Source organism: Haliotis cracherodii, unplaced genomic scaffold, assembly GCF_022045235.1.
Source record: "Haliotis cracherodii isolate W230 unplaced genomic scaffold, xgHalCrac1.p SCAF_2, whole genome shotgun sequence".
NCBI classification, from domain to species: Eukaryota; Metazoa; Mollusca; class Gastropoda; order Lepetellida; family Haliotidae; genus Haliotis; species Haliotis cracherodii.
This window is the reverse complement of record NW_027266275.1, coordinates 57,958,902-57,983,680: the sequence shown is the minus strand read 5'-3', so window position 1 is coordinate 57,983,680 and position 24,779 is coordinate 57,958,902. Positions and strand designations below refer to the sequence as shown.

At 36.9% G+C, this 24,779-nt stretch overlaps 1 protein-coding gene across 1 annotated transcript in view; it reads left to right on the top strand.

Annotated features, from left to right (window-relative positions):
- The window catches only part of LOC139468280 (uncharacterized), a 93,526-nt gene that overhangs the window by 49,339 nt on the left and 19,408 nt on the right, over positions 1–24,779 (top strand). The window contains exons 27-52 of the mRNA XM_071250149.1: positions 434–686; positions 1,895–2,053; positions 2,511–2,666; positions 3,651–3,821; positions 4,168–4,254; positions 5,791–5,907; positions 7,467–7,599; positions 10,234–10,364; positions 10,925–11,137; positions 11,905–12,156; positions 12,776–12,858; positions 14,109–14,301; positions 15,304–15,537; positions 15,741–15,874; positions 16,067–16,260; positions 16,761–16,885; positions 17,387–17,503; positions 17,977–18,117; positions 18,860–19,025; positions 19,930–20,166; positions 20,637–20,926; positions 21,821–21,955; positions 22,195–22,290; positions 22,765–22,968; positions 23,520–23,784; positions 23,930–24,017. Coding sequence (XP_071106250.1) covers positions 434–686; positions 1,895–2,053; positions 2,511–2,666; positions 3,651–3,821; positions 4,168–4,254; positions 5,791–5,907; positions 7,467–7,599; positions 10,234–10,364; positions 10,925–11,137; positions 11,905–12,156; positions 12,776–12,858; positions 14,109–14,301; positions 15,304–15,537; positions 15,741–15,874; positions 16,067–16,260; positions 16,761–16,885; positions 17,387–17,503; positions 17,977–18,117; positions 18,860–19,025; positions 19,930–20,166; positions 20,637–20,926; positions 21,821–21,955; positions 22,195–22,290; positions 22,765–22,968; positions 23,520–23,784; positions 23,930–24,017 — 4,374 coding nt within the window. The remainder of the gene's footprint in view (positions 1–433; positions 687–1,894; positions 2,054–2,510; positions 2,667–3,650; positions 3,822–4,167; positions 4,255–5,790; positions 5,908–7,466; positions 7,600–10,233; positions 10,365–10,924; positions 11,138–11,904; positions 12,157–12,775; positions 12,859–14,108; positions 14,302–15,303; positions 15,538–15,740; positions 15,875–16,066; positions 16,261–16,760; positions 16,886–17,386; positions 17,504–17,976; positions 18,118–18,859; positions 19,026–19,929; positions 20,167–20,636; positions 20,927–21,820; positions 21,956–22,194; positions 22,291–22,764; positions 22,969–23,519; positions 23,785–23,929; positions 24,018–24,779) is intronic.

Here is a 24,779-nt window from a genome sequence, read left to right as displayed (position 1 = left end):
CTGTGATACTGATGACTGCAGTGCAATACAACATTTGCTCGCAAAATCAGGCACTGTTCAAAGTTCAACATTACCTATCTGGATTTCTATGACTTGTAAAGTTGACGTTATGTGTTGGCATGTCGATTTGTGTATGGTAATGTGTTTTATGAATTTTGACTTTTTCACTTTGATGTTATATTGAATTATGTTCAATAGATGGGAAATTATGTGTTTATCTAATAGATGCGTGATGTTGATTCAGAAAAGATGTTACCATCATGTATTACTATTTACTTGCCTTGATATCCAATTGATTCTAAAATCATCTCTATGTTTGGTTTATGTATTTTATTTCATGTAGCCTCTCAGACAATCAGCTTGCTTAAAACACACCTGGCACTTCATAGAAACCTCAAAAACAAACACTGATGAGACTAATTCTTTGCTGCAGGTTATTATCGACCTCACTCTGATTTATGAGGGACGAGACACCGCCTTGCTGGCATCTTGTGCGACTCTAGTGGACACAATACTGAAGGACTTCAACTTTGATGAGACAAAAGCAATTGCAGGGTATTCCAGTCAGCTGCTTCCTGTCTCCTGTCCAGCTATCAACTCCACGTCGCCGGGGATAGAAACCTTCCGGGATTTCAGTTGTGCTTCAAACAGAAAGAAACTTACTCTGGGAAGCCTCATTGCTTGCTGTATGTACCAGACATATATCTTATGTATTAGGTTATTTTCTTCAGTAGTATCACTTGAGGTATTCCTTCAAAGCATAACCCACAGGTCTGTTACTATCCTTCAATTGTATAACTCAAAGCAATCATCCAATGTTTATTATACCCCCAACTTAAAAGGGTGGGGAAATATAGTTATACAAAGGAATTTCGTACATCCGTCCTTTCAAGGACATTTTTTGTGTGCGACCTATAATTAGAAAACAACTTCATGGATTCTTTTCAAATTAGGAGAACAGTTTCCATGCTAATAGCAGAGGTGCAGTGCAAAGTTTAGCTATGATATGTGTATTCTGAAGAAAAAAAAGATACTTCTGATGTTATGAGACTTTGATCTTTACTTTAACACTTGTGCGACCTATAACCTTGTGCGACCTATAACCTAAAAACTATGTCATGATTCTTTTCCATTACGGGGTATAATTTCTATACCAATAGGAGAGGTGCAGTGCAAAGTTTGATTTTGATAAGATTTTCTGAGAAAATATTGCTTTTTTTCATGTTTTGAACTTAGAAATATCTGGGAGTCAAAGTCAGGGGTTTAGTAATCCCTGCTCACTTTTTGTCTTGTTCATACAATTTTAGTTCAGTCTGATTGAGATTATTGAGCTTGTCATGTGATAGTCCAACATGTCGGTCTCAGGTGTGAATATCTCCACTACTGACATGACCAGAGGGATAATGTTAAATCTTGAAATGCTGAATACCAACAAATAATCCCAGTACTAAACTCTTGATAGGGTCATTCTGAGTATCCACATTATGACCTGTGACTGACAGCATGGACTGATACAAGTCATACAAATAATGCTAATATCGTAATTGAACTGACATATTTTCATCTTCATTTCAAGATTTAAAAACAAAATATTTCCAGAAGTTGGGTTCTGTGTGTTTTAATTGTACAAACCATTTGAGTATCCCAATCAAAAGTTATGTAATTTACATTGTATTGGTGTTGCTGTTTGACTGGAAAACTCAACTTTGAAAACACATCAAACCTTTCTTTTGATCAGTGCATAGAAGGATTACAAGACCAATATTTTGTGTCAAAAGAAGGATGATTTTTTTCTAGGAATTTTTATAATAACACTCAACAAAGCTAAAAACGATTTTTGGTGGATTTTGTTTATGTTTAAATGTTATTTCTATGTTAACATTTTTGTTTCTAGTGAGATGTCCTGTTGGTACTTACAACTCTGGAGGAAATACATGTACCGCTTGTCCTCTTGGACAATACAATGATGTAGAGGGTGCTACCACCTGCAAGGACTGTTCAACTGGCCAATGGACATTCAGTACTGGGGCTAGCTCTAACCTCATGTGTAGACGTAAGCACTACCACTTTTAACAGATCTGAAATCTTTGGTATTTCATTTTTAACAGTAAAAACTATACTGGGAATAGAAAGTAAGAAGGATATGTCTTGCCTTCATATACCATGCTGTAACAATCTATTATCTGAAACATCAGGTAACATGTTGTGGTAATACCCCAAATTGTTTAGCTGAACAAAGTTTAGGTATGGGCCACTAAACATGAACTAGTTTTACTCTTATCATGCAGTTATGACTGTGGACAGGTAACTGCTATGGGTTATTTGGGTCTGCGCACCTGTGTAATAAGATACATTCCCCATACTTTGGCTTATATACACAACTTTCCTCTATCAGGAACATGGTGTACTTGTATTGACAATGGATATGTCAGTATAATTATATATGTAGTCAATATTTTGACTAATGTGTACTCATATTTTTAGTCATGATTGTTTACTTACAATTTCAGCAATGTGTGGTTCTGGCACATTCTCTTCCACAAGACTGCCGCCATGCAAAGTGTGTCCCTTGAATACAATTTGGGTTAACAGCACCTACTGTCGTTCATGTGGCGCCAATGAGATCACGCGTGTCTATGCTGCTACTGAAGCTATTCAGTGCAAGGGTGAGTTTATATATAGAGGGGGAATGGTATGATTTCCTTTTGAGTAAGTGAGTGAGTTTCCACACTATTTCAGTTAAATCATGGTGAGTAAGCTTAATGCGGGGTGAAGTGAGGTGAAAGAGGTTTTAAAGTGGCTTGCGAGATTAATGCACTTGTATAGCGATATACATGTATTAGGGCTGGGACAATACACCAACTGTGCGACTCGATACGTATTACGAAACCTTGCTCGCGATCCTATACATATCATGATACTTGCATATGCTCTTCAGTGGTGTGTAAGCCATCTTTTTCATAGACAGGATAGCCAAATACCTGGCACACTGACGATTTACTGTTGGCAGTGTCAGTTTTTACTTTGTGTGCGATTGGGATCGATACTTTTATCGGGAAATAAAAAGTCACGATCCACCAATGCATCAGTGTATCGTCCCACTACTAGTATGTATCTGTTTGTGTTTTACTGTTTGTACCAGTCCATAGTAATGCCGGATTCCTAGTGCTAGTCCACTGAGATACTACTGCAGTTTTAACATGGATACCCCATTCAGACACAGTATACTAACCCCAAGACAACCAGTCCTTGTTTTTTTCTCTTTATGGTGAGCACCAGGCAGGGAAGCAACAAATAACATCTTTTAACATTGTTTGGTATGATATGGCCAGGGATTAAATCACCAGCCTTCCACTCTCTAGGCAGATACTCAGTCCACTGCTGTGACTTGACCACCGAGATGGTTGCCTTTGGTGAGAACATACAGTGTGTGCGTGCATGCGTGCATGCATGATTTTCTTTAAATCTGCACTCAGCAATATTTCACCGATATGACAGCAGCCTGTTAATTCAATAAAAGGTGTGGACTAGATGATCCAGTCACCTGGGCCACCACATCCGATGTGGTCCATATATTAGGGATTAAAAAAAATGCCAGTTTCTCTCATGCTTGTCAATGTTTGTTTATGCAATTTTTATCCTCTTTCTAGCCCAGTGTGGAGCAGGAACCTACAATGCTATTGATGGTCATGCTGAATGCATACCGTGTCCTAAAAACTTTTACCAGGACCAAGTTGGACAAAAGACTTGCAAAGCATGCTCAACCAATGAAGTAACAGCTGGGCCAGGGTCAACAGCGCAGTCGAACTGCACTAGCGGAGGTAGGTATTTATAAACGAGACTTTTACCTGGGGATGTAACAATAAATCTATGCACTGGCTAATTACATTTTGTACAGTATTATATTAATCGATATGATCTTCTGAATTGGTTACCTTTAAGTCACTTTATAAAGCACATTATCTGAAAATGATTTGAAGGTTAGAATGTAGAACAAGGCATTAACCCAGGGAATACAATATCATTACAAACTATACAAGTAGCAGTAGTACGTATGTATCAGTAAATCATGTTTCCAGTATCAATATGCAGAAATGTATGCACTGTAATCATAATATTTTGCAAAACAATGGTATTCATCCCAAACTGTTTTTCTCCAATATACAGCTCTGTCTCCTGTGTGCACCAACTACTGTCAGAATGGAGGATCTTGTAGTGTTATCCGACACAGTCCATCCTGCTCTTGTCCAAAAGGTGAGAGTGAATGCATCTGCCAGTCCTTGTGATGGCAATTGCCTTTGATGAACTTGCCTGTTGTAGGTTGATTCAAAGGTGAAGCATTATATCTAAAAGATATCTTTTTCAGTTGTTAAAAGTAATAACTAGTTTCATCATTCATGTTAATATGTGAAACTGGATGCTCAATGTGACCTTTTCTTTGAATGCCTGAACACCAGGAATGTAACTTTTCACCGATACATTGGTCTATCGATAATATTCCCAGACGATATGATTCGATACGATACAATACGAGAAACACACATACCTGTGACATCCCTGCTGAATACACATTGCCAGATACAGATAGTACAAGATGGCAGGGGATAGATTTCTGTTAAAATTTTGCAACCTATCGTTGATTGTGTGTATTTCTGTATTTGTGACTGGAAGGTTCTACTATAACTTAAGTTATACGTTAAAAATTGCTAAAAGCGGCGTAAAACCATACTCACTCACTTATATGTTAAAAGGGACCGGACGTCAACCGTTGTGAAACTTTTGTTTGTAGACACTAGCTGATAACCCCCAAGCTTAATCGGCTCTGCGCACCTTATTGCGTTTCTGCTCCAGTGACCACACTGTCGGTGTAGGCTTATCACAAGACCAGACTTTTCTCATGTTTGTAGACAAACACACTTATTCTAAAATAAGAACAGACAGCACTAATGCCAGCCTACCGGTGTGCTTTACATATTGTTTGGCACAACTATATAGATATACTACTAGAACTGCGACAGTTGGGTGCATGACACCATATAGCTTTAGACATCAAAGTGAACGTATTGCTAGCTTTCTGTAGGTTTTTGACGACAGGACGTGGAGGATAAATAAGCAAATGGAAATAGTTTTTCACATTTTCGGATATTTTCTCAATGAAAGTTAAGCATTTCATGACGTGTGTTTATCTAAATGTGTAGAAACGTCCAAAATGAAAGCGATGGAAAACACATGAATGCACTGTGTAAGTTGTGACAATGTGAGGTCCAGTCTGCTGGCGCAGGGATTCCTGGAAAGGAGAGTGTTTAGCTTCATATGACCGATGCATACTTTGATAAACACTGTCTTCTAATCTAATCAAGCTGGTAATTAGTATTCTGTAATTCATCCGTAAGAAAAACACACAAGCTTTCACTTCAATTTGCTTCTTATAAAATACAAGACTGAATCAAGTTTATTCTGTGCAGCACTTGTCGGCTTCATTGTGTGGAGCTCTATTGTTTTGGTTTGAGAATTGCATCGGCCATGTGACATCACACTTGGAAATTATTTCATCCATGATTTAAAAACACACAGAACCGTTGACATACTGTTCCTTCAGTATAAGGCACATGCTTGGTGTATGTGAGGAAGTTTTCATGTAATAGTTGATTCTGGAAAAGAAAAGCCTAGTTTATGAAAATTGGATTTTGTTTTATGCCAGATAGGACACACTCATTTTCAATGGACTATACAAGATATATATATTTGTGTATGATGCAAGCTTCTATACAGAATCCTTCTGTTGAGCAGGGTATTCAGGACAGCGGTGTGAGATTGGAGACAACCCTTGTGCCTCTAGTCCATGTTACAATGGCGGGACATGCAACATCCTCAATGTGACAACATATTCCTGCAGCTGCCCAGCAGGTAAGGCTCTAAGACAGTTTTAGGAAACAGCTCATAAATTCCAGAATTCCCTTTCTTCTTTATGATAAAGAATCCACTGCATACTGGTGGTTAGGGAAACTACAATTTACTAAATATATAGACTACACTCTAGTGGGCTGAGAGGACAATAGGATGACTGTTCTCCTGTAGACATGTTTCTGTGTTGAGGCACTAGTGATTTGAGAGGACAGTACCAAAGGGGCACTAATTGCTGGCTCCTTCCCGGCTGTCTAACACTGCCCGCTAGGGATCACTAGCTGCCATCAGTCGATTGTCTCGTGGCAAGAGAGGGATGATCAGTTGAGTTACAAGAAAACACCCATCAAAGGATTAACCATCAACCTGAGTCAAGGGAATTAACTGACTATAAAAGTCTAGTTTCCACTCTTACCGAACTAGCTTGGAATAATGGAGCTATATTTTGGCATAACTAACAAGTCTATGCATAGTCCAAGTAAATTTGCATAACTGATATTGACATCTGGTTTGTAAACTGCCGTGCAGATTTCAGTCAATTGCAGGATTTGCAAAGCATGTGTACCGCCAATTCGGCGTCAACAGATGTCTTCCAAATCTTTTCATGTTTTTAAACTATGTGTTAAGGTGATCGGATACACTTCGCGAAGTAAGAGCCTTTGTATGACAAAATAGAGGTTGATTATTGATCAGATCGTCTTGAGTGTTTGTTTGAAGCAAATGCAAATGACATGAGAGGTGGAATCTACAAACAAGCCCAGAAATTCCAGCCTAGTTTTTAGTGTTTAGCTTCATATGACCGATGCATACTTTGATAAACACTGTCTTCTAATCTAATAAAGCAGGTAATTAGTATTCTGTAATTCATCCGTAAGAAAAATACCCAAGCTTTCACTTCAATTTTGCTTCTTATAAAATACAAGACAGAAATTCCAGCCTAGTTTGGCAAAGGTGGGAACTGGACTTTTACAGTCAGTTAATACCCTGCCTCGGGAAGATGATGATTAACTGAAAATACATTGATTGATTAATCACTGTTATCTTGCACAGTGGATTTGTCATAAGTGAGTGTTTATTTGTGAAGGTTTACTAAAGCAGACAGGATACACCCATATCTGGGAGTGACGTGCCTATGTTAAAACAAATCATTTTGTTCAAAGGATTTACCTATAATACATTGATTGATGTGTTTCAAGTCAAAATAGTGTAAACGGAAATTGGACACGACCGAGCAAGTGACTTCTCAAAACTTTGACAGCATAACCGATGCTTCCCCAAAAGATACCTACATTTCCTTATTATTTCCAAGGCAAAACTGTATTTCATTTTGTTGATCAATGCGACAAATGTGCTTACGGTTGGAGCAGCACTGGTCGTGAATTAGTTGAGATTTCTGGTATATCATCTGGGAAAACAACAGTAACAAAGCCAGCGAGCATTGCTGTATATCAGTGCCCCTTTAACTGTTCTCCTGTAGACAATATTTCTGTGTTTATATATTTACAGTTGTCTTAGAGGATAAAATTATTGACTGTTGCTCAGTGGACTGTTTGTGTGTTTAGGCACCAGTGGTCCGAGATGTGAGACTGATGTTAATGACTGTACTTCAAGCACAATTTGTCGGAATGGAGGCATGTGTCAAGACCAAATCAACACTTTCAAATGTCTCTGCAAAGATGGATTCACAGGAACATTGTAAGTAGTGAATAATACCTATCTCATAAAGTGTAACTACTGATTTACAGCGTAGAAATGGTAATACAGTAGGGTGTGATAGGGTGTTATATGATTTATCATTTATAATAGAGAAATGAATATTTGAAATGATCTTATGTAAAGAATGCAGTATATTGTTGGTTAAAGCACTCATTTGCTCACAAAAATATATATGGCTGTCATGAAAACATTTGACAGTGTTTTGGAAGGAAGCTCTCTTTGTTTTGATCTTTGTGCTAGTACATTTGTTATGTATGTGAAGCTAACATGACTACTTAAGACATTGCACATGTATGATTAATTTATCACTTGCTTGCATAAACATGACACAGGTCATTCTACTGAAAATCAGACTCTCTGGAGTTTTGGTGTAACAGTCATTGCTGCACACTGTAGTGTCTAGGATATGTTGGCTATTCATCAAAACCTTGTTTTTCATTCAGGCATATAAACATGCAGTACATCTCTGTAGTACATGCAAGTTGTAGCCAACAAATTAAGCCCAGTCTCACTGAAGACTTTGTCATTGTAACCATGCCTTCTGCACAGTTAGAAAGTAAGGTCTTTGACATGTAAATTCTGTTTATACCTAAACACGAAGTAGATTTGCTATTTCATATCATCACACAGAAAACTCATGCATTGTACTATTTTTGCTTGTTATTGAAAAAACAATCACAGATGATTAAGAAATTATTTTGGGATGGAATTTTGTACTATAAGCACTTTCTGATAATCCAAATAATGAAACACTTTAGGTATAACAATGATTACATCATATCATTACATACAACCAACCTCTAAATCCTAATAGTGATAATTTCTAAGACATTCTTCAGTCCATAATGTAAGAAAGTTAGTCTCACTAAATGACACTTTACTATACAAATGGATTTTCATACAGTCATTAGCTAATATAACTGCATTGTTTTACAGTTTTAGGGGTTTGCCAAGGTAAAGTTGTATGGTATAGGGAGAGAATAGCTGTCTGTCTGTGTCCGTCATATCACATGTAAAGTAATATGAATTGTCTATATGATGGTTTCCCATCTGTTTTCCTAGGTTGTGAGTTCCCAGAATTTCTTGTTACCGGGATGCAGGTTTCTTTCCTTCTCAGAGTGCCTTTTAATTAACTGACTAAATCTTGTTTTTGTTACCTTTATGTCATGCTAGTTATAATATTTTGTGTTGATGGTTTTTATCTCTGCATGATACGTTTCAAAGAAACCAATTAACATTTAAAAAATATGTAATTGGGAATTTAAAATAATAAAAATTGTAAATATAATTTGCATGAGGTATGTGAGAAGAAAAGGCTTATTTACATGCATGATGTGCAAACATCCAAAAGGATGCATGATTTGCTGTTTGTGCATTGTGACGCATGCTTATTTTCAATTTATTCTCAAAAAAGCTTTTACTCATTATATTTGCATTGGTAGTGTGAAAGGTTTCTCTTGTGGATGTATCAAATCTGTTATTTTTGCCTTGTTAGGATTCTTAATGTTTATTTATTTATGTCTTCTATGATCGAATACTGTGTCTGTGTGTATGATTGTCCCAACACTAGAAACCATTAGAGTAAATAGTTTATCAAATGATTTCAAATAATTCATGATGGAACATCTTTATGTTTGCCTGAAATCCTCAAGGTATTAATATCTTATTGTTAAATGTGTATCTCCAAGACTTATCGTTTCTGTTCGCAACCCATGACTAACAAAGTGGCTCCAATCATTTCATGTCTGATTTGCTCAAACCTTTCTTTGGTTGAAATAGGAGACACATGTTGTTTAGCAATCTAGTATGACCAACCTTTTTGTTGGGGTGACGGAAGAGGTATAAAAACAGCACCTAAAACTTAAAGAAAAATAGGGAAATATGTTTTCACATGTTTATCTTGAAAACTTTTGAAAGAAATATATACATTTTTTAATGAAGATCATTTTGAAATCAATACAGTTATGTTTTCCAAGCTGGTGTTCTCTGTGTAAATGTGTTTTTGGCTCTCTAAGATAACATCAGCTTTCTTTGTTTCATATATTTCTTACCTAACCAAAGATTCTCTCTTTTAGTTGTAGGATAGTTTATTTATTTTCCATTCTTTGTATCATAATACTGATTTGGCTTATTGTCCTAGAGGGGGGCACGGGTGGCCCAGTCACCTAAGGCGCTGTGATTCACTGTGCAGAGTTGCGTCCCTTGGTCACGCCACAAATCTATGATTGTGGTTTCAAATCCCGGTTTGCCCCGATTTTGTTTCTAGGTTTGTCCGCACCATACTCGTTCTCGTGGGCTTCACTGAAGTGGTAAACGTCTGAGACCTGCATCACTTCCGGCTTTCCTCCCACATTAAGCTGACACGCCGCAATATAACTGTAATACTGTTGAAAGCGGTGTTAAACCCAACTCACTCACTCACTATATAGTCCTAGAATTTCATTAGGTGAATGAATAGTTTCTTGCCTCAGACAAATATGCCACAAAGTTAACATCCTCATCACTGAAAGCAGATCTGAAAATAGAGAGAAAGAAATTTTTCAATTTAATTGAAAACCTTGCTGAAATATTCATGTTTGTCGTTTTCTAAGATTTTCAACTTGTCTATTCCAGATGCACCAGCCCTCAACCTATATGTGATTCTCTACCATGTGGTAATGGTGTGTGTAATCCCATCGGCTCATTCCGTAGAGAGTGCTCTTGTTTAGCTGGCTTTACTGGGAAAAATTGCGAGACTAACATTGGTATGTATCAGTGTCTAAAAACAGCAATACTCCTTCTGATTTATTAATTTGAAAAAGGTTTTAGTATCCCGTTTCAAGTGGTAGTTGTATATTAGATACGATGTTAATGTAACAGCAAGATGCATGACAAAACTGGGATTGAACTATCTCCATTTGATCTAGTATGATTTGTATTTATACATGTTTACTTTTGATATTTAGGCAGGACCTACCCGTATATTTATTTCTTTTCTTTGTTTATAGGTGAACCCACCTTAGTGTATAATTGATAACATTTTTAAATGCTATGTTTGATTGAAAATGCCTTTTTGTATTGCCTTAGTTATTATTCTTATAAGCAAATATTGGATTACACTTTCTTAGTAAAGTTCAAATTCTAGTACATTTTTTAGTTAAATCCCATCTTGCACTTGACCCCACACTCTCAGAGTGAGGCATCTAATCACAAGCACAAAGAAAGCTGAATTCCAAATATAACATTTGTTGCATTTGTTATATGTTCAATCGGATGTAACACTGTCTTATGTCAACTATAAACATTGCTCACCCAATGCCTACAGATGACTGCAAAGACAACCCCTGTTTATATGGTGGGAGGTGCATTGATAAAGTGAACAACTACACCTGTGAATGCCCCCTTGGGTTTGTTGGTTCCCGGTGTGAAACACGACGAAACAAATGTGCTGGTGTTACATGCGGAAATCGTGGCCAGTGTATAGAGGACCATGTGGAGAACACATACCGATGTATCTGCAATCCAGAAGCTTCTTATGGTAAGAATTACTGTCTCACAGCATTGGATATGTGGTTATCTAGCAAAGCCCATCACTAGCAAGAATGATAATGCCTGTATTAAGTATCAAAACCAGTAAGTTTGTGAAAACAAATTCTTATTCAACGACGACAAGACATGCATTTCTGGCATCTGTTGGCTGTATGGTATTTGCTATCGTACCTATATGCACATGTTATTGGTTAGATAGTGTTTGGTTAGACAATGGTTGCATGCAAGGGATGAACTCTTCTGAACCTTGGAAACAAGATAGATCTTGGAATATGTCAGTGCATTTGTTAAAGTTCAAGGCTAATTATTGTCTTTAGTTGAGGGCCCATGCTGACAGGACATATGTTGTGTCATCATGATGGACATCGCATTGCAGAATTATGTGATCCAATATTGACAATATACTTCTACAATTTCTCACATTTAATAAACAGTTCTAATACCATTATGAAAGAAACCAAGGCAACAAGATACAATAATACAGGGTATAAAATAAATAATGGTGTCAAAATACGGTAGTTTTTTCAGTCAGTGCAATTTAGGGGGTTGGGTGTTGCCTATCTCATACGTTTTTTTCAGTTGTGACCCTATGGTTACACATCTTCTTCATCATATGTGAAAATTCTGGGCTAAGTGATTTTAATCATGTAATGTGTGTTTATGTGTCTGTTCTTTATTGATATTCAAACATGTGTTTCATTTAACTATTTACTTATTGAAAAATGTACAACGTTTTGTAACTTTATTTCTTTTCAGGAGAATACTGTGAGTACAGTCTTTCATTGAACAAAAAGTTAGAGACACCAACATTCTCAAGGAATGAAACAGGGAAGACATTGATGAACTGCAGGGACACCTGCAACAGTCAAGGATCTTCCTGTCGGGCATTCTCCTACTTCAGAGCTGATCAGAGGTGCATGCTTCATTCCACAAGAGCTGGCAACCTTCTTCCTCTTGTTCCTGAGCAAGGGGCTTCTTACTACGTCAAGAAGTGCAGCTATATCAAAGGTAGGCATTTGAGGGAATAATTGATGTTTTTTGTAGCAAATATTTAGCAATATCTCTCTGGCATGTAAGTTATCTTGTCCAGACCATACAAACCATTACCTGAACAATGAGCCAAGTCTGCTTGGTCAGGTATTGCATGGTGACGTTGCCAACCAATGTCGGTTTAGTAAGCTCATATGATTGACATTGATTACCTGGGTTCAGCCCTGCATTGAGAAAAGGAGGAAAATATATGAAAGAAGGTACAGATATACACAATGCTTGACACTGACCGAAATTTGACCGAAGGACCAGCACCAAAACAAAATCTACTGGTCCTGTTGGATCTCTACTAGACAATGGTGCTTAGAATTTAGACCACCGGACCACCATTTATTTCATTTTACCAGTCCTTAACAAAATATACTAGACTCTTACAAGTGTTAGTGTAGATCACTGTATACATCATTTGACATTTTCATCTTGATCAAGAAAACCAGTTTGGATGGTCTTCATTGGAGGTATTTGTAATAAGCTTCATCAATCCTAACTTAGTTATGCTTTTCAAAATATTCAATTCCTATCAAAATTGATATGGATATGTACAAATTCTATAGGAGCATTTTCCCTATTTCTACAGATGATTTCTACACTGAGTGGTACAACACCCCAGACAACCGCACATCAGGGAACTACGTCTTACTCAGCGACATGAGAAACACTGTAAGTACAGAGAACAATGCCTTACTCAATGATGTGAGAAACACTGTAAGTACAGGGAACAATATCTTACTCAGTGACATGAGAAACACTGTAAGTACAGGGAACAATATCTTACTCAGTGACATGAGAAACACTGTAAGTACAGGGAACTACGTCTTACTCAGTGACATGAGAAACACTGTAAGTACAGGGAACTACGTCTTACTCAGTGACATGAGAAACACTGTAAGTACAGGGAACTACGTCTTACTCAGTGACATGAGAAACACTGTAAGTACAGGGAACTACGTCTTACTCAGTGACATGAGAAACACTGTAAGTACAGGGAACTACGTCTTACTCAGTGACATGAGAAACACTGTAAGTACAGGGAACTACGTCTTACTCAGTGACATGAGAAACACTGTAAGTACAGGAAACTACGTCTTACTCAGTGACATGAGAAACACTGTAAGTACAGGGAACTACGTCTTACTCAGTGACATGAGAAACACTGTAAGTACAGGGAACTACGTCTTACTCAGTGACATGAGAAACACTGTAAGTACAGGGAACTACGTCTTACTCAGTGACATGAGAAACACTGTAAGTACAAGGAACTCGTCTTACTCAATGATATGAGAAACACTGTAAGTACAAGGAACTCGTCTTACTCAATGATATGAGAAACACTGTAAGTACAAGGAACTCGTCTTACTCAATGATATGAGAAACACTGTAAGTACAAGGAACTATGTACAGAAAGACTCTAAGTAGTCTTATGATTGGAGAAACGCCATGTGAATTATCGTTAAAATATCACAGTATATGGGAAACACTGTAAGTGCACTATAGTTACATATCACACAATATATCATTATATGAAGTGCATACCTTGATGACATCCCAGTAATAATATAAACACTGTGTGTGCATTATGATGACAGCTGTGACAACATCATGCTGTATGAGAACATAGTTTGTGATAAGACAATCTTTCAATCCATGGTTTAACAATGCACCAAAAAGTAAATTTTAACATTTAGTTATTCCACTGAATTAATTTTTTCCCTTTTAATGAAATGATCCTTTGATTCAAATCATTTCTAAACATTAAAAAATGGGTTGCATGTAAGTTTAGCCAATACAACAATGGTTGATCCTCCAGCAGTTTGGTTTATAATGTGTGCCATCAGTGTATCTCCATAACAGTCAGTTTGACCAAATTGCCCAATCATTTTTCACACATTTTGACTTTCTCCCTTATTTAGCTGAAGCTGGACATCTGTGGAGGTAGTTTCCCAATAGATATACAATGTCGGGACGCCACCACCAAAAAGATCTCAACCAATGTCGGAAGTCGGTGTATACTTGACCAAGGCTTCCTCTGTGACAATACCCAACAACCAACTGGAACCACCTGTAACAAACATGAAATTCGTTTCAAATGTGGAGTAAGTCGAGGTAAGACGTTGCTTCTGGTGGAATTGGTAAGAAATTACCCTTTGTGGAATTCTGATTCAATATCTATAACTACATATATTGTAAGTTTTCTTGAAAGAGGTATGGTGAAAATGGAAATAATGCTTTGAATTAACTGCATACCCTCAAAATAATTTCGCTAGAAGAGAATTGATTCATCCTTCAAAGCACTAAACCTCTATTCTGCAATGAATTTTAAAATTACTGGAATGTGATTTGCTACTGATGGTAATAAAATCACAGTAAACCCCCTCTGATTAAACACACTATTTGATCACAGCGCAAAAGAAGTTAATATTTATAGAAAATTACTTTTTTCTCATTGTCGGTATGCATTTTTAAAAAAGTTATATTTACAACTATAAGTTATGATAATGCAGATTTGCGATTACGACAATATTCAAAGGATGTTTGGCGATACATTTTGGGCATGAAACAGGACCACAGAGAACTTGAAAATCATATTTTCTGCATCACAATGAACTGTGTGATGTTCTCAGAGTGATGTGCGGTCTAGAACTAAACCTTGCGAAGGTTGCATAATTGTGTTTTGGTGTGCTCTCGTCATGTTGGCTTGTGAAATAGCTGTCCTATAAACTTTCAATGCCTGTATTAAAGTATGATTTAAGATTTTTATATAAACATGTTTGAGTACATGCAATACCAAACTATTTTTAACGCTATTATCAGTGTTTCCTCAAACTACTCAAAACCCATGAGCATGTCTCCAATGTAGTGCTAGAATACCTGTAGCTTTATCGTACTAAATGTAACATTTGAAACATCATATGCTGTGTGTTCGGTTCAAAACTCAATTTAGAGCAGTTAATTCTACAGGTAACCCAGCTCTACATTATAAACACAGTATGTTTATCTGTTATTGTTTTTGCAATTCCGATATTCACTTGTAAGAAACACTTGATTACAATACTGTTTATTGATTTGTTCTTTGACTGATCACAACATCATTCTTCCCCGTTTCAGTATTCAAGGAGAAAACATGCAGCATTCCCCCATACTGTGCCAGTTCCCCATGCATGAACGGTGCCAGCTGTCGTGAGGTTGGGCTGACCTTCGTGTGTGACTGTGCCCCTGGTTATGGAGGTTCTCTCTGCCAGAAAAACCTGGACAACTGTGCCAACCAACCCTGCTTGAATGGCGGTACCTGCACAGATGGTGTTAACACCTTCACCTGCAAATGCGCCACGGGATATGAAGGTAATGTGTAGGAGAACGTTGTATCAATGTTTTAACAACTATTGTTATGTAACTATGAGGTGACAACCATGCTATATTTGCCAGAGTAACCCAGGACTTACTTGTGTTGATACAACCATGCTATAATATATATTATATCCTCTCTGTAACATAGTATCTACCTGTTTTCTTCAATGATGTTATATATCCCTTCTCTAACCCAGGGCCTACTTGTGCTGGAACTGTCAACTTCTGTAACCCAAATCCTTGTAACAGTACCGGCAGCTCTCAGTGTACAAGCATCCTCATCGGTCCATTTTGTCACTGCAAGCCAGGATATGACAACCCCGTCTGCAGTGTATGTACTTCCATTTCTCTCTCTTGTTGATATTTAAACGAGACTATATTTGTCTGCAGTCAAATAAACAAAAATTACAAATTTCATTAATAATGAAACACATTTACTGGTATGCAATATTTTTCTTGACATAAAAAGTAATAATTTCAAATACTGAACATATATAATCTTGCAATAATAACATGTTCTCAGAACAACATTGATGAGTGTGCCAGCAGCCCCTGTCTGCACAATGGCGTCTGCACTGATGGCATCAACGACTTCACTTGCGATTGTAAGCCCGGATGGACAGGAAAACGCTGCGAGAGGCTTGTTACCCCCTGCAGCTCCTCCCCTTGTATAAACAATGCAAACTGCTTTGACATCTTCTCCAACTACTTCTGCAGGTACATCATGCACTAGTTCATGTCATTTGTGAAACTTTTGTCTCTTGATAAAAGTAAAACACTAGGGCTGTTGGGAGGTATTCTTATCATGTGTCAAACTCGATACTAGTTAATGCCAAACTCCAATTTCTGATCACTTAGTCCAACTGATCAGGAAAATGTTTTGTGTGTATTAAAAATAGGTAATTGTATAACTCGTCAATATCATATCACTGAGGGCATTTAAGATATGTCTCACAATTGTGTCTGTCGACTGTTTTTTTTTTTTATAGGTTACATTCAAAATTGCTGAATATGTATTTCAATGGATTTGTGTCATGGGTCAGGGCTTACCCTGTGGCATGTGTTCTGGGATAAGAATTACAATAGTTCAGAAGTCTTTAAAGTTATATTCTTATTTTTAAAAATTGAAGTATCTGTAAACCAAGTGATTAAAAAGGTTTTTCTGTGGCCAGAGTTGTTTTTCATGTAGATGTTTTTCACATTGTTATCCCTTCCAGATGCAAGGCCAACACCTATGGTCAGAAATGTCAGTTTGCTCCCAGCATATGCACTAATGCCAACCCATGTGTCAATGGAATGTGCTCCGAATCGGCCGGGGTCACCACCTGTGCCTGTGGACAGGGTAAGTATAGACAGAAATTACTCATACTTCTCATGAACAATTATGTTAATTCTTTAAATACAGTTAACTCAGTTTTTTAACTACGGTACGTTTATAACGCACAAGTTTATGATGAACTGACCAACATAACAAACTTATTTCTTAGTCCAGGCCATTTGCTGTATATATTCTTAAAACGAACTATGGTCATTACAAACTAAAATTAGTGGTCCTTTTGAGTTTGTTATAACTGTAGTTTAATGTATGAATAATATTCTTTCACATGGCCTTCAAGTGAGCTACAGAACCTTCAACAAGTTTTGATAGATGTGAACCTATTTTTATGTTCCTTTTGCCACTATGTATTACTTAATTGTTTGTGACAACATGGTCATCAGAAAAACTGTCACAATGAGATTTTTGTGTTGCAGGCCTCAGTTTTTTCATATGGGATAGATCTGAAAACAGGGTTGATCTTTGGACCTATAAAGATATATTTATGCTAAACTAATCTATTTTCAGACTACACGGGCAAGGGCTGTGAAGTGCAGGTGCACCACTGTAAGGCGGGTACATGCAAGAACAAAGCTGAGTGCAGTGCTCCCTCACTCAATAACTACAAGTGCTCTTGCCCCAAGGGTGGGTAACAATACACTAATGTCATTCTAGTAAAAGCCTCATATCTCATGGACCAGGATGGGTAGTATTTGGTAGCAATTATATCACATGGATGGGCACTAATGCACAACTTTCATTTTTAAAAGTTCTTATATCATATGGATTGGCCCCGATACACTACTGTCATTAGTGCCTCTATCACATGTCACTGTCATTCATCATGTTAATTCTCATGCCTACTGGATGGGCACAAATACACATTTGAAATAGTTGTATTCCAATCAGTAAAGAAATTGATGTCACATGGAGTGATTTGGTTGGCCGATTGGTATTACGATTGGTAGTTGTGATGGTTGTTTTGATGTGTCATTTATATCCTTTGGAAGTTTTTAAATATATTTACTTTCTAGCCAGAAACAATTTATCAGTATACATGTACTTCTCATCTGGTTTGCTGGGTTAGCCCATTTACATTGGTGTGTTGATGTTTACAGGTTTCACTGGGACAAACTGTGACACCAACATCAACAACTGTGCTGGAGTGTCGTGCCCAGGAACATCGAGATGCATTGATGGAGTGGACCAATATTTCTGTCGTTGCCCCGTTGGCAAAAGTGGAATAGACTGTAGTCAAGGTACGTAGAAAACAAACTTGTTTTCCTATCTTTTCTCTACTGTCATATGATATTGGTTGTTGGTGTGTCAGTATTTTGCAAAGCTACTTTTTATCATTTATGTTGAAACTATATAAACAAATGCTCTTGTTGTGTTCTAGTTATTTCTTTAGATGACGCAGTAACAGTAATTTTGGATAAGATGAATAATGTAACACAACTGCCTTTGGGGAAATCCTTTTGAAGAAAACTTACTTCCAAGCCTTCTGAATCAACTTAGGCTTGCCGTTTTTATTTCTTAGTCTACAGATTTTGTAGGTAGTGGGGTAAAAATGTTTAATAAAAATGACCTTAATGAAATATCTAAATATGTGTCCATATGTCCTGTGAGAAGCCTCATCAGTCTTGCAATGCAGTTGAACATACTGTATGCTCAATTCTTTTGTGGTGACCCACGGACGTAAATACAATTCTATATACGTCTTTGGGTGACCCTTTAGTTTGACTTGGTCAGATTCAGTGGTTGTCCTTTTGTATTTTTTTTAGAGACAGTGAATCTGTAAACCAGTTAATAATTATTATTGCTTTAAGTTGGTGAGCGTTATTATTGACATCATGTTACTGGCAAACCATTAGCAGTGGTAATGCCCCCTGGTTTAAAAAATTGTAACACATCAAGGTATTTGTTATATTTCCCTATATCAGATCTCTGTAAACATAATTGGTATAAACATATCAATATGGATGGATCTTTTTTCCACAGATCTGGACCGCAACTATGACATGCTGTTTAAACTGCCACAGAAGACAAGCCATGCTTACCTCCCCTACCCGATCCAACTCACAGCTAACAAGCTCAGTGTCAGTCTGTGGGTCAGATTCTGGGAGAAAGATGGAACCGGGACATTCTTCACTCTGTATTCAGTCGAGTCAGTATATTTGCTTGTTCTACTTCAGTTTGTTTCCTAACTTGGTGTATACCATATATGGCTGTGCATAAGGCGAGTTTGCATACCAAGAATTAGGGGGCTTTCAAGGGGTATCATCTTATACACAGGGTTGAAAAGTTTCGATGTTTTTTTTTCTCCCAACACAAAGACATTTTTGTGAGCATGTAACACTGAAAATCCAAATCCAAACTGAAGTACGCAAATTAATCATGTAATTACAATGTCTGGTTATAAAAAAATAACATGATATTGGACTAAATTATTCCTGATAAAATAAAGAGTTTTAGAAACAATTCTCCCGATCATTGTACAAGAATTCTTTAAAGTTATATTATTGGGTAATTTTTAAACAAATCACTGATAGATGCCAAGAAACGTGTGCACAGCTGATTTGTTACTTCCGACTTAGTTTACGCGACAAAACAAACAGTATTCTTAATCTCTGCATATAACACAATGTCTAGCAGAACAAGAAATACAATTTAAGCGGTAAATCATCCTGTCTATTGATGTTTTATCTCACATTTCCAATTTGTATTGACCAAGTTTAAGTTTTTTCTGCGGATGACAAGCACGTTTTTATTGCAAACATAGGGATTGTGCATGCGATGGTGATGTACTTCAACATGATTCGCTTTTAGAGACTGGGTAGATTCCATATGAATAAGCATTGAATTTGAAGGCTGGTACAAGGGGGTCGGTCGCCTTATACATGGGGTCACTTTATAGACAGCGATATACGGTATGATCATTTGTTGTAAAAATCTATATAAAGTTTCTTATCCAGTGTTATAATTTAAAAGTTAAACATCATTCTGTGTGAGATGTCTTCATTTGTCCGAAGCTCCAATCAAATGACTTGGAAACCTGTTTTCACCTTCAGTGGTCCCAACAGCCTGGCTGGCAAGAAGGAACTGATACGCATTGACCATTCCGGACTGACCATTTCCGTGAATGGTACCACTAGCAGTGTTAAACTGCCATACTTCAAGTATAACGATGGTAAATGGAACCAGATTGCAGTTACATGGAATGGCGAGACTGGACTCCTCAACTTTGTAGTCAACACTATTGCCGAGGATGTTCAAAACTATGCGAAGGGCATGATGATTGATAAATAGTGAGTGATACATTGATCTATTCAGCTTTGTAGTACATCATTAATCCTTTGAATTTTCTTCTGATATATCCTAAGGTTATTTTTTGTCCAACTCCAATATATATATATATAATAATTATCATAATTATTTGTTTTCTATGTTGTCAAAGGAGTATATGACAAATTTAGGATCTTAGAGGACCATTAGTTGAATGTGATAAATTAATTTGTGTTGTAATCCTTTCTCATGGGTAAGTTGTATTATTTTTCTAAATGATCTTGATATTGAAACAGGTCTTAGAAATGGACACCCTTTTCTGGGAACAACAAAACATATGTTGAGCTATATTTCTCTTCACCTTTTGGACCCTTGTTCATTTTCCATCACTGATACAATGTGTAAAGTCCATGATTCGTGTCCCAACCATGATATAGCTGGAATATGGCTAAAAGTGCAGTAAATTCTCAACAGACTCCTTTTTTGTCTCCAGTGTATGGATGGTTCTTGGGAGCAAATATGACCCTGTGACAGAGATGCCTGTGCTGAATGAAGGTTTCAATGGCTGGTTGAGTCAGGTGTCACTCTACAACAGAGATCTCACATTTACATCAGAAATACCTCTGAAGCTGGAGAACCCACAACAGGTCTTCACAGAAGAAATCTTTGCATGGAATGAGTTCCGCAGATCCCAGGGTGTGTCTCTTGTCATCCCGTCAACTGCTTCGTCCACATCCTGCCCCAGGGGGTACTCAGGAGGGAACTGTGAAGTGGCAGATGAGAGTAAGTAGAAGTCATCTTGTAATGTGCATGATGGTGGCATCAATATTTCACTTATCAAAATATACTTTGTTTTCTAGTTTGTTTCAATAATTCGTCTCTAGTTGTCATTTTAAAGTTTAGATCAAAATTTACCTTGAAGAGAGAAGGGCAATACAACAGTTCCAGACACCTTTCCTAGTTGACCCTAATAAAAGAATTGAAATACATGTAACTAGAAAACAATGGTGAAAATAAGACTATTTTATTTGTTTTCTAGTTCTCTTGTTTCCCAAAACAAACAGTTGAAAACAAGGTAAACTTGGATATGGAATTTAGAAATTTAAGGAAATTAATTTGTAACCTCAGGAGAAATTACTCTTGTTGACAGAATGGCACTGGTATTTTATAGTTCAGTGAATGGAGCTATAAATAAATTGTTATTATAGAAAATGTGTTGTACAATATGGGATTACAGGTATAGCATCTCTTATGATTTGAAATTGTTTCAATGCCATCAGCTTGACTCGAATTTAGCATCACTGAAAATACATCAGCGATTTGAACATTTTCACATGTATGATTTGTACACCGTACAAGATATCATTAACAAGTATCAGTCTCTGGATCATAAAAATTGGCATGTGGTTGCATCTATACATTGTTTCAATGCCCTCATTTCATGCCATATGTCTTACCCCAATTCATATCAGCATTACCTTTATTGGATCTTATCATCCATAACAGAATATGGTGACATCAAAAGATTTGTTCCCTAAACACATAAATCAAACAAAGACTCTGACAAACTGATGGCTTTACTGTTTGGATCACACTGATCTTCACCTTGGATAAGGTATATCCAGCTTGATAGGCTTTATGACATGACCTTATTTCATTGTTGCATGATAATTTCAGAAAAGCTCCTTGTGTCCCCCACAAAGTGCCCTGGCGACATAGTCCAATTGGGAACAACTCGCATCACTGAAGTGACCTGGGATGATCCTGTATTTGAGGGGAAAGATTCAACCATCATTTCCACTCACAAGTCAAGTAATACAATCAATATATTTCAGTTAGTTTTGTTAACAAGTACCTGTTGTTTTGATATATATCAATTCTTTATTGCTTAGGTCATAAAAACTTCAAAAACTCTTGAGAGCTAAATTTATTCAATGACACGTAACTTGATGAAAATATCAAACTACTCTACTAGTAGAAGACCAGATTTAGTAATGTGAACAAGATTGTTCGTGCTCACACCTTGTAGCGTTGAACACATGTACTTCCAGGGGATGTGTTTCTGTGGGGCCGCTATCAGGTTGTATATCTTGCCAGCAACTCAGCAGGAAACAAGGGACTCTGCAGCTTCAAGATCTTCATCCAATGTAAGTGCAAAACCAGGCTGATGGGAAAAGAAAGGAACATAAGAGAAGACAATTGTTGATTCAGTGTAAATCATACAGGATATCATGCTGCCCTTTCTATGTGTTCCATTATGTCTTAACAATATATACAGTAAACTACAGTTAAAATGGACCACTAATTTTAGTTCGTTATAACCGTAATTAATTATACTGTACATACAGCATACATACAGCAAATGGCCAGGAATAAATAAAAACTGTTTGTTATATGATATAACTTATATCTGTCAGTTTGTTATAAGCGTGTTCATTATAAACTTAGTTTACTGTATTGGCTGGTCACAATGGAAGGAGACGAAGGTAGACTTGTCATTATCAGATGTATTAAGATTTTCACATGTTATGGCAGACTAACACCTACATTGCATCTTCATGTTTATCTGGAAAATATTTGATCTTCATGACACATCAACTAAATGATCTATTTTTACCTAGATTCCAGCTGCACACCGCTACAGAATCCTATCCGTGGAAATGCACAAAGGAGTGTTATCAGTGACCCTCTGATTACAACTAGTATCAATTGTGATTCTGGCTATTCCATTGTACACCCAGTCCCGAAACTCTATACGTGTCCCAGGATCGGAAGTTACAACCCACCAATGAAGTACAACTCATTCCAGCTACCACCATGTGGAGGTGATCACTTTGCACTTCTCTTATTAATTAACTCAGTAAATATTATATGGTGCACCACTATCTCATATACATGCAGTTGAGAGTATTTTTATAAAGATGAAAATTATCCTTTTATTCTATATTTGCATCTTGTAAGTTAATAAGAATTGACCTTCACTTTGTGTGAGTTCATTGGAGTATGAACCATCATAGAGTGAGGGCCAAACTGTATGAACATCAATTTCGCGGTCATGTGACCGACCTCTTGTCCAATGGAAAAGCCGTATAACTTCAAATTAAAAAATTATTACTAAGTAATGGATGAGCCTTTCAGCATTTTATGAAGCCTTTTATAGTTTTAAGAGCACATGTTAATATTATGAAAATATGAAAACTGATTTATCGGCATCAACTTAGACAACTTAATAATCAGGATGATATGGTGAAACGTTTATGTATCTTGGTTGGCATGGAATTGGGTTGGTATGCAAATTTTTAATTTGAATAAATCCATCATGCTTATATACTGCTTTATGTGGGTTTTAAAAATAATTAAGTTTATTGTTTTCCAGTAATTGTTAACAACAATCTATACCAAGTGATAGTACAGCTGTTCTACACTGTAACCTCCACCAACCCTTCTGGCATTGAAACCAGCATGAGGACTGAGATACTCAGAGCACTGAGAACACTCAATGCTGAGTGGAGTAATGGACTATGCGATAAAACCGACTGCACTGATGCCGTCATCAACATTCAGAGTGGAGTAACAGCTGGACGGAGGAAGAGGCAGTCAACTCTGGACACCAGCGTCAACATCACCCTCCCAATGGCAAAGTAAAACTTTCTTGAAGATTCAGACAAATATGACCCAGTGACAACATACTCCATCATTGTTATCAGTAAATAAATATAATTATTGTGTTGTAACATTCAATGAACTCTGATCAACTCAGCTAATAAGGAAGTATTTACTCCCCAGAGCGTCTTCAAGCCTTGGGTCTTTAAGTCTCACCCCTGATGACATACTCCGTCTGGCTGTGCTAAACCAGGGCAAGTTTGACTTCTCAGTAAGTAACCTCAATTTGTTCTTTGTGAAAAAAATATTCAGTTGATTTTGTTTCCCAGGGGTTTGTTTTTCTTTACTTTTATTGTCCATTCAAGTAATTGAACAATTTCATTCAGACAATTGAACCATTGGAATCAATGCAGATAATTTGACTACGTGATTGACCCCAGTAGTGGATTCCATTCAGATGATTGAACTATTGGGTTCTGTTCAGACAATATTGAACCATCAGAATTCAAGAGACAATTAAACCACTGGATTTTATTCAGACAGTTGAACAACTGGAATCCATATGGGATAATTTAACCTCTTGATTTATGTTGAGAACTGGATTCCATTCAGACAATATTGAACAACTAGAGTTGAAGAGACAATTAAACTACCAAATTCTATTCAGACAGTTGAACAACTGGAATCCATTCAGACTATATTAAACCACTACAATTCATTCAGACAGTTGAACAACTGGATTGTGCTCATTTCCTACTACGTTTATAACAAACATGCTTATATCGAACTAACCGATGTAACAAACATATTTTTAGTTCTGGACATTTGTTGTATATATGCTGTATATATGCTTATGAACTACGGTTATTATAAACTGAAATTAGTGGTCCCTTTGAGTTTGGTATGACCGTAGTTTACTGTATTGTATAAATTGGAGCAATATGTTATTGATAAAAATAGTGGACATGCTGTATTTGTAACACTGATGTTCAGTTTGGTGTGCTTGTGTAGAACCTTTCTGTAAATTCTGTTA